General features: G+C 41.2%; 1 protein-coding gene across 15 annotated transcripts in view; it reads left to right on the top strand.

Moving 5' to 3' along the window:
* The window catches only part of TJP1 (tight junction protein 1), a 341,605-nt gene that overhangs the window by 213,263 nt on the left and 110,485 nt on the right, over positions 1 to 17,857 (top strand). For 6 of the 15 annotated variants that reach the window (XM_082448489.1, XM_082448488.1, XM_082448487.1 and 3 more), the window contains exon 1: positions 14,863 to 15,284. The exons of the other annotated variants lie outside the window; for them this stretch is intronic. In XM_082448489.1, coding sequence (XP_082304615.1) covers positions 15,258 to 15,284 — 27 coding nt within the window. In that variant the 5' untranslated portion in view covers positions 14,863 to 15,257. Of the gene's footprint in view, positions 1 to 14,862; positions 15,285 to 17,857 lie in introns of those variants that run through there. 15 annotated transcript variants of the gene reach the window in all.

The following is a 17,857-nucleotide window of genomic DNA, read 5'->3' as shown; positions in this document are numbered from 1 at the left end:
ACCCAGCCTTCTAGGCTGGTGGGGTCGGTGCCAGGCTTGCTTCCCCTTCTTGTCAATCGTAGGCAGTCACATCTACCCTTGGTGTGTTCTTCTTGCTGCTCATGGGAAATGTCAGTGTCCTGTTTTTGGAAGAGCAGCCCTCAAACCGGTGGTACTCTTTGAAGGTACTTCAGGGACTTTGAAATGCAGGAACTCTTATTCTTGGATCCATGGTTTTCTGTTTCAGATGTTTACCCTCCCCCCAAGCCATCTCCTAGGGACGCCTTCCCCGAAGCCTCCACCCAAGCAAACCTCCCTTCTCTTCTCTGCTTCCCTTGCCCCGACCTGCTCTTAGCTCTCGCTCTCTGGTTCTTATCTCTTATATCGTCTCCTTCTCTAGACTGTAGATTCTTTCTTGTATCCCAAACATGTAGAGTAGTGAATGGCACCTAATAAGGAAACATTAGTGGATGATGGAGAAGGCTGCTATGTATTCACGATGGGGCTACTGCGTGCGACTTTTCTCTGTGCATTGAGTAGAAATGTCTGGAGGAGTCTGCACACTGCGCCTTCCAAGTTTATAGTTTGCCCCTCTGATCTCTGCCTCTTCCTTTCTGGGACCAGTTTTAACTTCTGGACTAAGAATGAAGTGGGGATGTGGCTGAGAAGGAGGAAGAGAAGGAGAGATACCCATTTATTTGCTCTCTGAAACGTCTCCACCGGTCCTCTACGATGAGCACAGGAAAGGTCTACCTGGAGCCGGTGAGAGGGCCATCCTGGTCTAGGGCCCTCTAGAAGGCTCTTCTACGGTATCACTGGGGGACTAACTGACTTCCTTAGCGAGGAGTGTCCTAATTCTAGCACTGAAGATCCTGTGTCCCACGAAATGACTCCCTGGGACACGAAAAACTCCGGCTTCTGGTGATGGGTACTGAAAGTTGGGGAAAAGTACAAAGCCCATAAGGTGGCCCCCCAAATATGGGCTGGAAACAATGCCATTTTAGCGTCTCTTGGGTCCTGCGTGGATTATTTGCCTTCTGTGGTCGTTGTCACTCTTCTTACCCTGACCTCTGATGGCATCCATGATTTGCAGGTCACAGTAAAGCATCACCCATTGTTTCCTCACCGAGCAAGGAGATTTAAGTGTGTAATTAAGGGCATTGCAACCATGAGTGTTAAAGAATCCGGCTTTGACTTGGACTGTTGTCTAACTGTTGTGCTTTGTGTCAAGATAGGGATGGTTAAAATGTTAACATTGTGAACATTCTGATCATGTTTTCTAAGGATTCAGATAATTAAGATGAAAACGATTAAAATAGCACTGACAGTTTGTCCCAGACCTCACTGAAAAAGAAGGCTGAATGACTGCGATGTTTTAACAACAGATGGAGGGATGCACCAGGAGCAGGAGGACTGGATCAGGGAGGGGGATGACCAAACAGAGATAATGTGCAATACACAGAGCAGAGTTGGAATAGGGCATCAGGAGGGGCAGGGTGAGAACACAGGGACACCGGATCTCATGAACTTGGGCTGAGATAGGCAAGTATATATATATATTTCTGAATCAATCAAAAGTTTTTTCATGTCCCTCAAAGACACCAATACTCAAATGAAAATAACTGGCATGGAATAATCTTGGGCATGCCATAGGAATGCATCACGGCTTTATTCCCCTATTACTCTGTGGAACTGAGTAAAGTTATATTTCCTGATTCAGAAGTTGCAATAAAGTGCCATGTGGGCAAAAAAAAGAGGAAATCTTGATTCCAGATGTGTTGGGCCCTTATGGCGTAGAGCTGATTCTGTCAGGGTTCATCCACCATCCTGTGTCTACAGTATGTCAAGTGATGCATCAGATCAGGGCAACAAAAATGTTCTGCCCAGCTATTAGGTGTTTTGATTTGAAAATTGAAGTTTCAAATCATCTTTGTTTCTGTGACGGTTTTAATGAGATCTCGGTAAACAGACTGTACAAGATTGTTGATATCTTGTCCTACTTTGCTTATCCATCTGCCTATTCAGCAGGCAGTGCAAATGTAAATTTTGGAAATCCCAGTTAGTCTATAAACTTATTACCAAAGAAACTGAAATGATCTTACCTAGTAAATGCCTGCACGCCTCATACACAACACTCTTAAAAAGATTTACCTGCGATACTTTCATAATACGAGTGTTTGGTCGCTCTTCAGCTTCCTCAAAATGTTTAGAAGCACTTAATGAGATGTTTGAATTTATAGAAGTGGAAGGAAATCGCCTCCTTAGCACCTTTGCCTACAAAATGGCTATTGTTGTTCTCAGCCATCAAGTGATGTTAAAATATTGCCCTGTCATAAAATCATATTTCCAAAGTGCAGGACAAAAAGAATTGTCCTTCTCTAATTTGGAAATACATTGAAGATGAGAATGGAGAAAAGAGGTACAGTAAAACAGACATTTGTATGCTCTTTCTTTAAAACTGCTTAATGGTCTTTGATGATGTATAAGAAGCCTAGAAAAGGATGGAGCGATTGTACCTGAGTTGTTTGCTGTTATGTTTAGTTGAGGCAAAAACTCGTATGGCGAGAAAATGACTCATTTTTTGAAATGACTGCTTAAAATTTTTTTTATTTTTTTAAAAATTTATTTATTTATTTTTGGCTGCGTTGGGTCTTTGTTGCTGCCCGCGGGCTTTCTTTTTTCTAGTTGCGGCGAGCGGGACCTACTCTTCTTTGCAGTGCGCAGGCCTCTCATGGCGGTGGCTTCTCTTGTTGTGGAGCACGGGCTCTAGGTGCGTGGGCTTCATTAGTTGTGGCACGTGGGCTCAGTAGTTGTGGCTCACGGACTCTAGAGCGCAGGCTCAGTAGTTGTGGCGCACAGGCTTAGTTGCTCTGCGGCATGTGGGATCTTCCCAGACCAGAGCTCGAACCTGTGTCCCGTGCATTGGCAGGCGGATTCTTAACCACTGCGCCACCAGAGAAGCCCTAAAATTTTTTTGTAAGTCATCAGAAAAGGGCAACTTTCTCAAACTAAAACTTTGATCTCACAAGTTCAAATTACATCTTTGCTTTAAAACTATTTTCTCGGGCTTCCGTGGTGGCGCAGTGGTTGAGAATCTGCCTGCCCACGCAGGGGACACGGGTTCGAGCCCTGGTCTGGGAAGATCCCACATGCCGCGGAGCAACTAGGCCCGTGAGCCACAATTACTGAACCTGCGCGTCTGGAGCCTGTGCTCCGCAACAAGAGAGGCCGCGACAGTGAGAGGCCCGCACACCGCGATGAAGCGTGGCCCCCGCTTGCCGCAACTAGAGAAAGCCCTGGCACAGAAACGAAGACCCAACACAGCCAAAAATAAATAAATAAATAATTTTAAAAAAAACAAAAACTATTTTCTCTGAGAGAGAGAGGTGTAACTTGTCCACTCGGATGGTTTAAAAATGATAGACAAGCTTAAATGTAAAACGTAAAACTATAGAATTTCTAGAAAACAACATAAAAGAAAATCTTCAGGACTTAGAACAGGGCTGAGGACACCAAAAGTGTGATCCGTAAGGATGAAAAGACAAGCCCTTTACTGGGAAAAAATATTTGCAAACCATGCATCCAACAAACTGCTTGTATCTAGACTGTATGACGAACTCTCAAAACAACAGTAAAAAAACAATTTGATGAGAAAATGGGGGAATTTTCTGGAGGTCCAGTGGTTAGGACTCCTTGCTTTCACTGCCGAGGGCCCCAGTTCAACTCCTGGTCAGGAACTAAGATCCCACAAGCTGCATGGTGCAGCCAAAAAAAGAAAAAGCACGTGAGGGACTTCCCTGGTGGCCCAGTGGTTTAGAATGTGCCTTCCAGTGCAGGGGATGCAGGTTCGATTCCTGGTCGGGGAACTAAGATCCCACATGCCGCGGGGCAACTAAGCCTGCTCACTCTAGAGCCTGCGCGCCCCAACTACTGAGCCTGCGCGCTCTGGAGCCCGCGTGCCGCAATGAAAGATCCTGTATGCCACAACGAAAGATCCCTCATGCCGCAAGGAAGATCCTGCAACTAAGACTGAATGCAACCAAATAAATAAATAAAAATAAAAATTTAAATTTAAAAAAGCACATGAAAAGCTGTTCAACATCATTAGCCATTAGGGAAATGCAAATTAAAACCACATGAGATATCATCACACACCTATCAGAATGGCTAAAATAAAACATAGTGATAACACCAAGGATGCAGAGACACTGGATCCCTCATTCATTGCTGGGAGGAATGTAACATGGTACAACTTCTCTGGAAAATAGTTGGGCAGTTCCTTTCAAAACTAAAAGTGGATTCACCATAGAGACTCAGCGTTTGAATTCTTGGGCATTTATCCCAGAGAAATGAACAGTTATTTTCATGCAGGGATTGGTACACAGATACTCATAGCAGTTTCATCCATGACAGCCAAGAACTGGAAACTCCTCAGATGTCCTTCAGTGGGTGATGGTTGAACAGACTGTGATCCATCCATACCGTGGGACACTGCTCAGCACTAAGAAGGGAGGAGCCCTTGGTACATGCAACAGCTTGTAGAAACCTCAGGGAAATCGTGCCGAGTGAAAAAAGCCAATTCCAAAAGGTTACATATTATGTTATTCCATTTATGTAATATTCATGAAGTAAGGTAATTATAGAGATAGAGAACAGATTAGTAGTTGCCAGGTTAGGGGATGGGGGGACCGGACAGGTGTGGCTATAAAGGGCTGACAGGAGGGAGCCCTGTGGGGAAGGCAGAGTGTGAGTGGGGGCTGCTGGGTGTGTTTATACAAGTGATGTAGAGCTGCGTGCAGGCACGCGCGCACGAGCGTACGTACAGCTTGTGAAATCTAAATACAGTCTTTGGGTTGTCCCAGTGTGCATTTTTGGTATCAGAGTGATACTGGCGTTGTATTCATTGCTGACCTCAGGGAAGGCTGGGTGAAGGGAACACGGGGCTTCCCTGTACATTTCTTTGCAGCTTCTTGTGAATCTATACTTATTTCAAAATGAAGAGTTTTATAAAACAGTGGATCTTTTAGATGTAGCTTATTTGATGAAGTTATAGGTGCAGACGACCTGATTAACAAACCAGCCTGTAGATACAAAGTGGATGGACAGTTTTGGAAGGGTTGAAATGAATTCCCACAAGTCTAAAAACCTGCTCTTGCTAGTAAATAAAATTGTAACTACTCCACGCTGAAATGTTTTTGTTGAGAGGATGTTTAGCTTGATATCATCACACTGGACTGACACCAGGCATCATTGTCCTGTGGGCCTGACAAAGGCAGAGCGGCAAGTCAGAGTGAATTTTACATGTGACTGTGTTCATTGTTGCCACCACAGGAAGAGAAGAGGGGTGTCTCAGCAGCTGCAGGCAGTTCAGACAGGTATTATGGGGAAAGGAAACAGAAAGAGTAAAAATACCCTACTGTATCATGGAGCAGAAAGGAACAGGATATTTCTGTGTGTGGTGGTGGTGCTTAAATGTAGGTAATATCTGTTTAGCCTTGCATTTATATTTTCCTTTTAAGAAGTCTTACATTCATATACCTTAAAAGTACACAGTATAAAGCCTACAAAATTTAAATATCTAATAAATAATTTAAAAAGAGTTACAGTGCTGTATCATAGGACAGAAACATTAAAAAATATTGTTATATTTTTCTCACACATTAATTAGTCCTATTAATTACTATTGATTGCCACTATTAACTAGTTCATGTTGTTTTGTTTAAATAATAACATTTATGTAACAGAAAGGGAAATAATGCAGAATAATACAATTTCCATCAGCACCTAATTTTTTATGTTAAAGCAGTAACGTGTATAGTTACTTATTATGTATTATATTATTATGTCTTTTGTCTGTATTGCTGTGTCCCGGGTTGACTCTCTAAAAGTTGGTTGTCCTAAGAATAACTTCTCTTAACAATAGTGGAAGAAGCATAAGTAAGTCCAGCCAGGACTGTAGTTCCCTTGAGGGGGGATGGTAGAGTGTACCAAACTACTCAGGAATCTGTTCACTCCTGACACCTCAGTGTGAGGGGCTGACCCAGGGGGGTGTGTTTTTCCCTTAGTAAGAGAGCATTGTGATTTTAGTACCACATTTTAAATATCTTTTTTTAAAAAAAATTATTTATTTGTTTGTACAACAATCAACACAACATTGTAAATCAACCGTACTTCAATTTTAAATGTATTCTTTTTAAAAAATATTTATTTATTGGCTGAGTCGGGTCTTGGGTGCGGCACGCGGGATCTTTTGTTGCGGCACACGGGCTTTTCTCTAGTTGTGGCTCGTGGGCTCTAGAGCATGCAGGCTCAGTAGTTGCAGTGCGTGGACTCTCTATTTGTGGCGTGTGGGCTTAGTTGCCCCTCGGCATCTTAGTTCCCTGACCAGGGATTGAACCTGCGTCCCCTGCATTGGAAGGTGGATTCTTAACCAGTGGACCACCAGGGAAGTCCCATTAAATGTATTCTTGAGTAATCTGAATATGGCATCATACCTAACAAAAGCAGGCGTGATAGTAAAGGAGTATGAAAAAGAAAAACTGGAAAAAACATTAAAAGACATTGTTTCTGGCATATACTAAGAGATGTATAAATATTTGTAAAAAATAAAGAGATGTATAAATATTTGTTGAATAGATGAAACATGAGTTAATGAATGAATGAGTGAATGAGTGAAAAGCATGCAAAGTGTTGCTAAATTTTCCAATCCAGTTTATTGTGTAGACCAGCAGTCCCCAACCTTTTTGGCACCAGGGACCAGTTTCATGGAAGGTAATTTTTCCATGGAAGGGGTGGGGGGGGATGTTTCGGGGGTAATGTGACCGATGGGGAGCGGCAGATGAAGCTTCCCCTTGCTTGCCTGCCGCTCACCTCCTGCTGTGCAGCCCGATTCCTAACAGGCCAAGGACCCATCCTGGTCTGCAGCTCAGGGGTTGGGGACCCCTGGTGTAGACTACCTCTAAAAAGGAATTAGGAGAATACAGATTAGAAATCTTTTTAAAATCACAGTTCTCAGTTGACTTAAATTGATTATATGTATAGGAATATCATCTTTTGTGCTATTTTAGGTGCCAGTTCCGTTGCTGCCTTCAGGATATCAGAGAAGTGAATTTGGCTTTGTCAGAATGTTTCCAAACAATCCAGTCAGGAAACCACACCCTTTCAAAACATACACACTCTCACACACAGATTTAAGTTAAGCTGGATTTTTACATGTTTTTTAATTTGCCCAGCTTTTATAAAACTTTTCATTTTCATAAAGGTACTCTCATGGAAATATTAATCACATTTAAAATTAAACTCGTTTAAAGTTAGCTCTTCATAGAAACAAATTATATGGTTTTATAATATGTATCTTTCCAAAACTTGTAAGACCTACGAATAACCACATCCCACAGTGGCCTCATAGCTTCAGGGATGAAAAAGATCTTCAGCTTTTGACTGTTCAGATCACTGAAAGTTATGGCTAGAAAGGGTCTGAGAATTAATCCAGCCCATCCCCACCCACACATCAATCCCTCCGGGTCACCCCACCCCAACGCCCCTCCCCCACTGTTGTGTAGATGAGGAAACTTTAGTCCCAGAAGACCTTTCCCAGATATTTCCATCGTGTTCTTTCTGATGCCTTCACCATGTGTGTCCACACTTTGTTAACCAAAGAGGACATTTATTTTGGTTTTAAGTAGAAAGATAATGAATCTAACGGCTTTTCCTAGCTCTGTGTGTGGCCCTCTCAAAAAGAGAAGGTAGAACTGCCAGGAGCAGGAGCTCAAAAGCGCTCCCTCAGTCTGCGGCCCTTAGTTTCTGCTGTACCTTCAGCTCAGCCTCAAGTTTTCATTTGTCCCCTTTAAGTTTAGTTCCACAAATAATGAAGCTACCACCAATTTATTTATTTATTTATTTGTTAGTTTTTAAAGTCCATTGTTCCCAAATACCATCTTTTTGTATCATTAAACCTTGTTGAATAATGTTAATTCCAAGCCCATAGTCCAAAAAGGCTTTTGCAACATTTACTAAATAATAGTTTGCTAATTCAAAATAGTATAAAATATGGTCATTTACTTATAAGATTCTTGTGCTTTAAAAAATGTACTTACAAAAAATTATACTGCACCTTTAAAAATATAAATGAAGAGACTGGATAAATTAGCATGTAAATGTGGGTGGCATTTGTGCGAAAAGTAATTCTAACGTACTGAAAGCCATATTCATCAAAAATTAAAGTATCAAATTAACTTTCAAATATTTCCAAATAAATAACTAGTATTATGGAGAAATATTTAACTATGTTGAATTTTTCTTTTACAAGTACAGTATTTTGCTAATGATACTAAGATGAGCTACAGAATCCTTACAAAGATTATTTTAAAGCTATGTGATTCAGCTAAATTGATCAGCAATTTAAAATCCTTTAATATTTTGTTTTAGTAAAAAAATACCTTAGCTAAAACATCACTATGCACCTCAGTGACTTTGGTTTAGTTTTTCTGTGGCACCCTAAACACTCTCTAATTAATCCTTATGTCTGAATCCAGCATCTGCTGGTGAACATCTGTCGTAAAGAAGAAACATGATTTGTTTAGGGTCCTTAGGGTCATGTTTGTCCTTAGGGTCCACAGGGTGAAATATGCCCAGTTGGAAAGTGTCCCAGATGCGTTCCTGGGTGCTGGGTAGCCCCAGCGCGGCCCTTAGGGGAGGGCGGGTCAGCCAGACTCTGACAGGAGATTGTATGCTCTCTCTGTGTACTGGCTACTTGGGTTGCAGAATTGTGTCAGAGGAGACAGGCAGGGCCGTCTGCCAGCAATCCCAAAGGCTATTGTGTAGTGTCTGATCATAGGTGACCAGGGGGCAGAGCCAGACCTTTTTAGTCCTTAAAAGAAAAAAAAAAGTTCTACGTAGTTTATCGGTCATACCTGCCTTTATCAGTAGAGAGACTACTTGGTTTTATAGCCCTTATTATACATACAAAAGGAAGCAGTCTACCTCAGCCTTTGTTGCCTTTAGAGCAGTTTCTACATATATCATTTTCTAGCGATGTGGAATTCCCATTCAGATACACTTACAGAGCACATGCCACGTACCCCACAGTACTAAGAAGCTAATCTTCTGCATGTGTTTGTGTAGTACTCCTATAGGTTTAGCCTTACGTATCAGTTTGTCCTTGCAGTGTAACAAACCACCCCAATACTAAGCATCTTTAAAAATAATCATGGTTCTATGGGCTGGCAGTTTGGGCTCGGATCAGCTAAGTGGTTCTTTTTCTGGACTTGCCTGGGCTCACTCAGGTTGGTGCCATCAGCTTGTGGCTTGGCTGGGACTGGATGGTCTAGAATTCCCTTGCTCATGTCTCTGGAGGTTGGCAGACTGTCAGCCAGAGCATCTTGTTTCCTTTCCATGTGACCTCTCCAGCAGGCTAACTTGGGCTTCTTCCCCTGGAGGTCGCAGGGTCCTCAGCAGCAAGACACAGCAAGCCCTGATGCCCAAGTGCTTTTCAGGCTTCTGCTTGTGTCATGTTTGCCCTTTAAAAAAAGTCATGCTGCTACCCAGATTCAAGGGGTAGAAAAGAAAGACTCTACCTCTTGTTGAGAAGAGCTGCCCTGTCACATTGCAATGGGGCATCCAAACAGGGATGGCAAGAATTTCTGACAATTATTTGTAATCTCCCTACCTTTGCTGATAGGAATATTTCTGTTTTTATTGATTTTCATGATAACATATTTCAAATGTACACCAACATTCAAACATACCCTAAAGTAAAAAGAATGATACATTAAACCTCTTATATGCCCATCACCTGGATTCAACAATTTTCAATATTTTGCTGCTTTTTTTGGCCTGTATTTTTAAATTTTTCTCTTTGCTGAAGTATTTTAAAGCAAGTCCTAAACATGGTGCTGTTGCAGCTCTGCATGTTTCAATATGCATCTCCTCAAAAAGGATACCTTACTTATGTGGCCACATGCCACGATCATATCTTGGTATCATCTAGCACTTAGTCCATAATTAAATTTCCCCAATTGTCTTAAAAATGTCTTTTTACAATAGGTAGATTTAAGGATTCCATCCACATAAGGTCCATAGCAGTCCCAACTTGCTTTTCTTTTCTTTTCTTTTTTCCTATTAATTTGTTTTGAAAACTGGCTGAGTTTTCCTATATACTATAGGAATAGTATAGTATAGTTCTATATAGTATATAGAACCTCCCACATTCTGCATTTGTCTGTCTGCTTCCTCGTGGAGTCATTTAAGGTGCATCTCCAGCTCTTGTATTTCTGTTTGTGGAAGTTGCCCTATAGGTGAATTTCATTCAGGTGCCACTCTTGGGGCAGGTGTCCTTTGTGCTTCCAGTCGCATCACACAGAGGCATCAGTGTTGGCTTGTCTTACTTTCAATAATGCTATAACATTGATGGGTGTGTTGATCCTTTGATGATCAGTACCTGAATCTGTTATTTCAGTGTAACAAGACGATGATTTCCTAAAAAAAAAGAAAATTATGTTAAATATAAAAATATATTTACCTCTTTTTCAGTGGAGTTCCACTAACTTTTCTACATTTTATGTTTATTATTTGTTTTAAAAGACTACTATTATAAAGGTTTTACACATGCATAAACTGTAAACAAAATCCAAACATTATACTTTGGGAGACCAGACTGTTTAGCTTCTATTAAGGAATATATCTGGTTGTTTTTTTTTAATCCAATGAGTTTGGTACTCCCTGCCGTCTGGGAAAGACAGATGCCAAACTAAAGTGGGATAGAAAGATTTCTTCTAATCTCCATTTATTGTTTGAGGCTGAGAAAATATCTCACAGAAGTTCTTTTACAATGATGAGTCTGAGAAAATAAGTTCCTTGAGTATAATAAAAAAAGAGAAAGCTCTACCTTGCCATGGTCAGAGGAAGGATGGCCCCACTCTTCCTTAGGAGGAACTCTTCTTAGGAGGAACTCTTCTTAGGACGGACTGTTCTTTATTGTGAACTGAATACTGTTCTTTATTTTGAACTGAATAAAAAATGACTTGTTTTTAGTGTTTCTACGTCCTTTAAAAAAATGAAATGATGTTGGTGATAGTAACATTCTTTTGGTATTTTTTTTTATTGTGGCAAAAATCTACATAAAATTTACCATTTTAACCATCTTTAAGTGTACAGTTCATAATGTTTGTTTTTAAATGTTCTTTACTTTGCAAAATAAAATAAGATTAAAAGTTGGTCATCCTGTATTGTACCCCTAAAGTGGGTTTTTTGTTTCTTTTGTTTTGTTTTGTTTTTGTGAAATTTTACTGGTCTGTGAAATCTAGAAACTTTATGAACCTTTAAATACTTTTCCCTATTTAACAGTGTTATATGACTCTTATCGGCAGAGGAAAACTCTGAAGCAGTTTATAGAATTTTTAAAGATATGGCATAAGAGTGAGATTAGGATTACTTATTTTGTTGCTACAATGCTCTGATAAAGTTCTCCTAATTCTAGTATTTTGTATATATGTCCTCTTTTGTGACATTATCAAAACTGTCTCATTTTCTGCCACAGTGCCATACTTCCCCTTTATATTTCATGTGTAAACTCACAACTCATACTAAAAATAACAATATGTTTTTCTAAGGATTTTTTTGGTAACAGAAACATAAATATACATATGTAAAATGTGGGTGTGGTTATAGTTGTTCATTTGGTCAAAGCTGTTTTAATAAATGGTTCTAAGATTTATAAAGACTTTGCACACATGCTGTTTTTTTCATTCTGAGCCACAGACACCAAAAATCCCACAGGAAGTTGTCTTTGAAAGTGTTGTGGTTTTTTAGTTTCCTGTTCAGTTTGCATTAGATGATCAGAAATAGTCTGTGCAATCGAAAGAGATTCTTGGTTAAACTTTATTGTAATTCTAAATGAGAATCTCAAATTTGTTTGTATTTCTTCCCATATAATTGATCTAGAGGAGCTATAATCACATCCATATGTAGGCATTAAAGTTGTGGTATAATGTGAATCTTTTTTTGATGTTCAAAGGATAAACTCTTCATTGTTAAAGGGGCAACTATCTGAGATTATGCTTTATACTTTCCACTTCTTATCAAACCATCTCCCCGGAAATAAACTGTAGGAATGGAGATGTGCTTTTAATTCTTGACAACTAACTTTTACCTTTATTTTTACAAATGACAAAAACTTTCTCTTGATTCTTTAGAGAAAAGGAGAGACATTAAAAAAACTTGTACAGCTTAATTAATTTTTTAACATCTTTATAGGAGTATAATTGCTTTACAATGGTGTGTTAGTTTCTGCTTTATAACAGAGTGAATCAGCTATACATATACATGTGTCCCCATATCTCCTCCCTCTTGCATCTCCCTGCCATCCTCCCTATCCCACCCCTCTAGGTGGTCACAAAGCACCAAACTGATCTCTCTGTACTATGTGGTTGCTTCCCACTAGCTATCTGTTTCACATTTGGTACTGTATATATGTCCATGCCACTCTCTCACTTCGTCCCAGTTTACCCTTCCCCCTTCCCGTGTCCCCAAGTCCATTCTCTACATCTGCGTCTTTATTCCTGTCCTACCCCTAGGTTCTTCAGAACATTTTTTTTTTTTTTTTTTTTAGATTCTATATATATGTGTTAGCATCCGGTATTTGTTTTTCTCTTTCTGACTTACTTCACTCTGTATGACAGACTCTAGGTCCATCCACCTCACTACAAATAACTCAGTTTCGTTTCTTTTTATGGCTGAGTAATATTCCATTGTATATATGAGCCACATCTTCTTTATCCATTCATCTGTTGATGGACACTTAGGTTTGTTCCATGTCCTGTCTATTGTAAATAGAGCTGCAGTGAACATTGCGGTACATGACTCTTTTTGAATTATGGTTTTCTCAGGGTATATGCCCAGTAGTGGGATTGCTGGGTCGTATGGTAGTTTTACTTTTAGTTTTTTAAGGAACCTCCATACTGTTCTCCATAGTGGCTGTATTAATTTACATTCTCGCCAACAGTGCAAGAGGGTTCCTTTTTCTCCACATCCTCTCCAGCATTTATTGTTTGCAGATTTTTTGATGATGGCCATTCTGACTGGTGTGAGGTGATACCTCATTGTAGTTTGGACTTGCATTTCTCTAATGATTAGTGATGTTGAGCATCCTTTCATGTGTTTGTTGGCAATCTGTATATCTTCTTTGGAGAAATGTCTATTTAGGTCTTCTGCCCATTTTTGGATTGGGTTGTTCGGTTTTTTGATATTGAGCTGCATGAGCTGCTTGTAAATTTTGGAGATTAATCCTTTGTCAGTTGCTTCATTTGCAGATATTTTCTCCCATTCGTACAGCTTAATTTAGATATTATAACTACCATTGAAAAAAATTTTAAAGTATACTATTTTTCATTGAAATATTTTTATCAATGTAATTTTTAAAGCATAGTATTCTCAAGGTTAAATTTCTTGCTTGATTTCATTATTTTTAAAACCATGGCAAAAGGAAAATAAACTAAAATTGCCATCAGATGTATTAGATCTTTGACAGATAATTATGTAATCTAGCATTTAACTTATATACGGTAGGCTTGATGAAAAGTGACAAATGAGGAAAGAGGAAAGGTCTCAGTGCATTTGTAGATAACATTTCTAGGTTTAGGTCTGTTAAAGGTACGATGTCTAGTTCTAGGCAGGTCATGCTGATTGCACATCTTATTAAATGGGAAGACTAATAAGGATAATGTGGAAGGTCTTCCACAGCTACCTTTTCAAATAAAATATATCACAATTTAAAAAAAATAGTATTTGTTCATAAGGAAGTTTTAATTACAGTTCTTAAAAGAATAGATAATACTTTGTCCAAAAACAAAAGTCACATCCAACATGACTTTAAAACAAAAGTGACTGTAACCATTTCTGTGCATGGGGAAAAAAAAGAATAAGGGTTTGATTTGCAGAATGCTTTTTTCTAGTTCCATAGCTTCAGGTTGCAAAATGTATGATATTTTTGAAATTTTAATTGATATTTATGTATGATATACAGATATTTCTTGGTTACAAGTTAGATCTTTTCATACAGTTTGAATTCTAAAGAGAAAACCATCGTTTAAAACCTGATGTTTCTGCTTTTTTCTGTTTCTTGTGTACCTTTTATGGCACTATACTAGGTACTTTTAAGGAGCTTACCATTTAATGTTACTAAGAATTCCTGACATTTGTGAAGAGCTTTACATTTTACAGAGTGTAGAATAATGAGGGCGGGAAAGGTTTCTTAAATACTCCTTGGTGTCTAGTGAGGGCGTCTGCACTGCGGGCTGATCAGCCGGACCGTGGACCGAACGTCCTCGCAGCCTTTTCTGCTGGGCGCCTCCCCTTCTCTCGCCACTAAGAATTTCAACATATTTTATGCCAAAAATATGCTTTTGGGATCCCTGTCTGTACCGGCTGGAGAAGGGGGTGTTGGGTCTATATCGAGGCCTCGTGTGCGTGAGCCCCCTGGTGCCCGTGACCCCGTGACCAGTGTCCGCGGGGCAGTCGATCCGTCCACAGCGACAGCCAGGACGCACTTCACAGCGAGGCCTAGGCAGGCGGGCGACGGGGGCCGCGGCCAGGTGTGTCTCTGTTCAAGTCGCAAAGGCTGGGTACACGGAGGCTCGCTCCTCGGGGGCGCTTTCCGCCTGACCCCTGATGCGAACAAACAGGAAACTCCGTCTCCAAGCTACTTCGGAAACTGGGCTTTTCCTTCCGCGACAGGGGTCGCGTCCGGACAGGAAGCTGACCAGCCGCTCGCCCCTCGCCCTCGTGGCCCCGCCCCCGCCGCGGCCCCGCCCCCCACGCGCGGCCCTGCCCCTGCCACGGCCCCGCCCCCCGGCCGGGCATGCTCAGTGGGCCGGGTCGGGTTGGCAGGTTTGCGTGGCCATCCGCAGTTGCCGGCGCCGGCTCAGCCCGCCGACGCCACGTCCCGTCGTTGCGGCGCGTTCCTGGGAAGTTACGTGCGGAAGCGGCTCGCCGGGAGCCGGCGGGCGGGCCGCGGAGGGCTCGGTGCTGCCGAGCGTTGAGCGGGCGGGCCCGTGCCGGTGGCGGGGCTGCGGCCGGGCGTGCCCCGCGGGGAGCCCCGGGCGGGCTGGCGCGGCGCGGACTTTTGTCCGAGTTGAGTCCCCTCCCCGTGGGCCGGGCCTCTCCGGCGCCCCCGCCCCGCTCGCTCCCGGGAGATGTTTATCTGGGCAGCTGCGTGAGGAGCCGGTGGCTGGCGGCGAGGAGTCTCGGGTCCGAGGAGCGTCGTGCGGCACCGGAGAGACAAGATGTCCGCCAGGGCCGCGGCCGCCAAGGTGAGCGCTTCGGGGGCCCGTCCCGCCGGGGGCCCGTCTTCCTCCTCCCGCGGGCTGGCGGCTGGGCTGGGGCCCGAGGAGCGGGCGGGCGGCCGGGGGTGGGGACGGCCGGGGCCCAGGCAGGTGCATCGCGGCGGCGTCGCTGGCAGTCCCCGGCTCATGCCCGCGCGGGGAGGGAGCAGGGCGGGCAGGAACGCGCAACAGGTCCCGCCGGGAAGCCGGGCGCGGGGAGCGGAGGTCGGGCCGGAGCCACCCCGGTGGGCGGCGGCTGCTGTCTTTGCGGGAGTGGTTGGTCCCTGGCGAAACCGTGTGGTTTCGATCTGATGTCACTGTCGCTGGTATGCGCGCGCCCGCGACAAGACATTGGGACGGCAAACACTCAGCCTGTGTGGAGTAGGTTGGATTTTTGTTGTTTTAACTCTGTTTTATTTACTTACGGTAACATTGAAAAAACTAATCTCTTAACAGTTTTTAATAGTTTAGTTTGAATTAAACTTTCAGAAGTACCACAAAATACCCTTAAAAATGGACAATTAGATGAACTCTAAACAATAAAAATTGGCAAAGACGCGTGGGTTCCTCAAAAAAGTAACACTTTTTCCTATCAATTTTTCCATGTGCTTTGAAGTATTATGCCATTTTCTCAGTGCTTTCAAACCACTTTGTATATGACATTAAAAAGCTGAAGTTCTTAAAAGTCAGTTAATATTCTTCTCTTCTTTTGTACATTTTAACCTTTTTCACCATAAAATAGTACCTGCTCTTTTAAACGATTGAAGGAATACAGAAATGTGAAGAGTAAAAATCTTCTCCCTTAAAAATCAATTCATTACTTCAAACAGTATCAAAGTGCTTACGCAGGTACTGGTTTGATTGTTTATGTTTGTTTTTCTGTTTGAAATGTTTATTCATAGTATCTCGGAGCAGGTATAATAAGTAAGGCCCTGGAGTTTCTGATCTCAAGACCTTGTTTTTTGGCTGGCAGAAGTTAGCGGTTACATTTAGTAGTGAATAAATTCTTCTAAGGAATTTAGTGTTCTCTCTTTAAGAAAACTTTCATGTGTACCTTTTTGACCTTACACTGATTAAGAACAATCTAAAGATTTAGAATAAAAGGCAGAATTTTGCATGATTTTAAAATAAGCTTACATTATTTACTTTCCTTGGGAGGAAAGGCTTTGTTTCCGTATTAACAGAGAGTGTCACTGTGTTCCTGCAGTGTGATCTCTGGCACTAATATCCAAGACCACACACTCTAAGAAGGTTATTTCATGTATGGAGTGAAGTAAGTTTTCAATAGATTGCCATAGTAAAATGATGATTTAGAAGGAGTCATACATTTTCTCCTGAATTATGGTGTTGAGACTTTATGGCATCTTGAAAAATATCACTAGTTAAACATTACATTTTAGGGACGTTTGCATTCTTAAATATTTATGAGTAGAATGTCAGTTGAAAGCTTATTTTTCTGAAATGCTGTGTTTTGAGGCCACCATTAAATCTTATGTAGAGCAAGGCAGGCTGTAATAGATAGGTGAAATGAAATAGTATTCAACCAACCAAGTCACGTTTAATTTTGTAAGGTGATTAAAATGCTTAAGAAGAACCAGACTGTGTACTCAATACTTTACATATATTTTTGTTTCCTCCACTTCCCAGTTGAAAAAAAGTGAAGACATTAATTTTGCAGCTTGCTTTTCTTGCTTTTAGCATAATAGTTGGTAGAACTCTTCTCGAAACCAGTACCTTTGATTCTGTATTCTTTGTAATGGTTGAATATTCCATCCCATGAATATGCTGCAGGTCATTATTGCCTTACTGATAGACATTTAATTTGTTTCCAGGATTTTATTGTAATAAGTAGCCTTATATTTTTATATCTGCACTTATATAGTATTACTGTATGTCAAATTCTTAAAAGTGGAATTTCTGGGTCAAAGGGTATGTGCATTTAAAATTCTGATATACGCCACTAAATCTTTCTCCAAAACGGTTGTACCTAGGAATAAATATAACAATTGTTGGTGACTTACCTAATTTTAAAGGACATAAAACCTCAATAAATGAGATGAGAAAATATACTCTCTGAATGGGGGAGAGTGACTCTTGTAGAATATACCAGATTTTCTAGAGTTGGTGTATAAATGTTAACACAATTCCAAATAGAATTCCAGTGCGGTATTGTCGAAAACTTGACATATTGATGAGAAAGTTTATCTGATAAAATAAATGGATGATAGCCATGAAATTTTTGGAAAAAGAATACCTTATTAGAAAACCTAATGTGTTATAAATTCAAAGTAATTTGAAGCAGTCTTTTAGCTCAGGAATAGACATTGGAATCACAGAGTCCAGAAACATCTGTGTGTTTATGAGCTTTTAGTGATTATGATCGTCAGCATTTAATGTGTGTCAGCTATTGTTCTAAGTGCTTAACATGAATTAACTGATGTAGTTCCCAGTATCGATATGAAGTGAGCACTACTGTTATTCCCCAGTTTATGGATGAGGAGATTGAAACACAGAGAGATAAAGTAACTTGCCTAAATTCAGCTAGCCAGCAAGAGGGAAAA

Source organism: Balaenoptera physalus (assembly GCF_965194825.1).
Source record: "Balaenoptera physalus genome assembly, chromosome: 2".
Classification (NCBI taxonomy): domain Eukaryota; kingdom Metazoa; phylum Chordata; class Mammalia; order Artiodactyla; family Balaenopteridae; genus Balaenoptera; species Balaenoptera physalus.
Note: the sequence above shows the minus strand (reverse complement) of the source record. Positions and strands in the feature narration are given on the sequence as shown.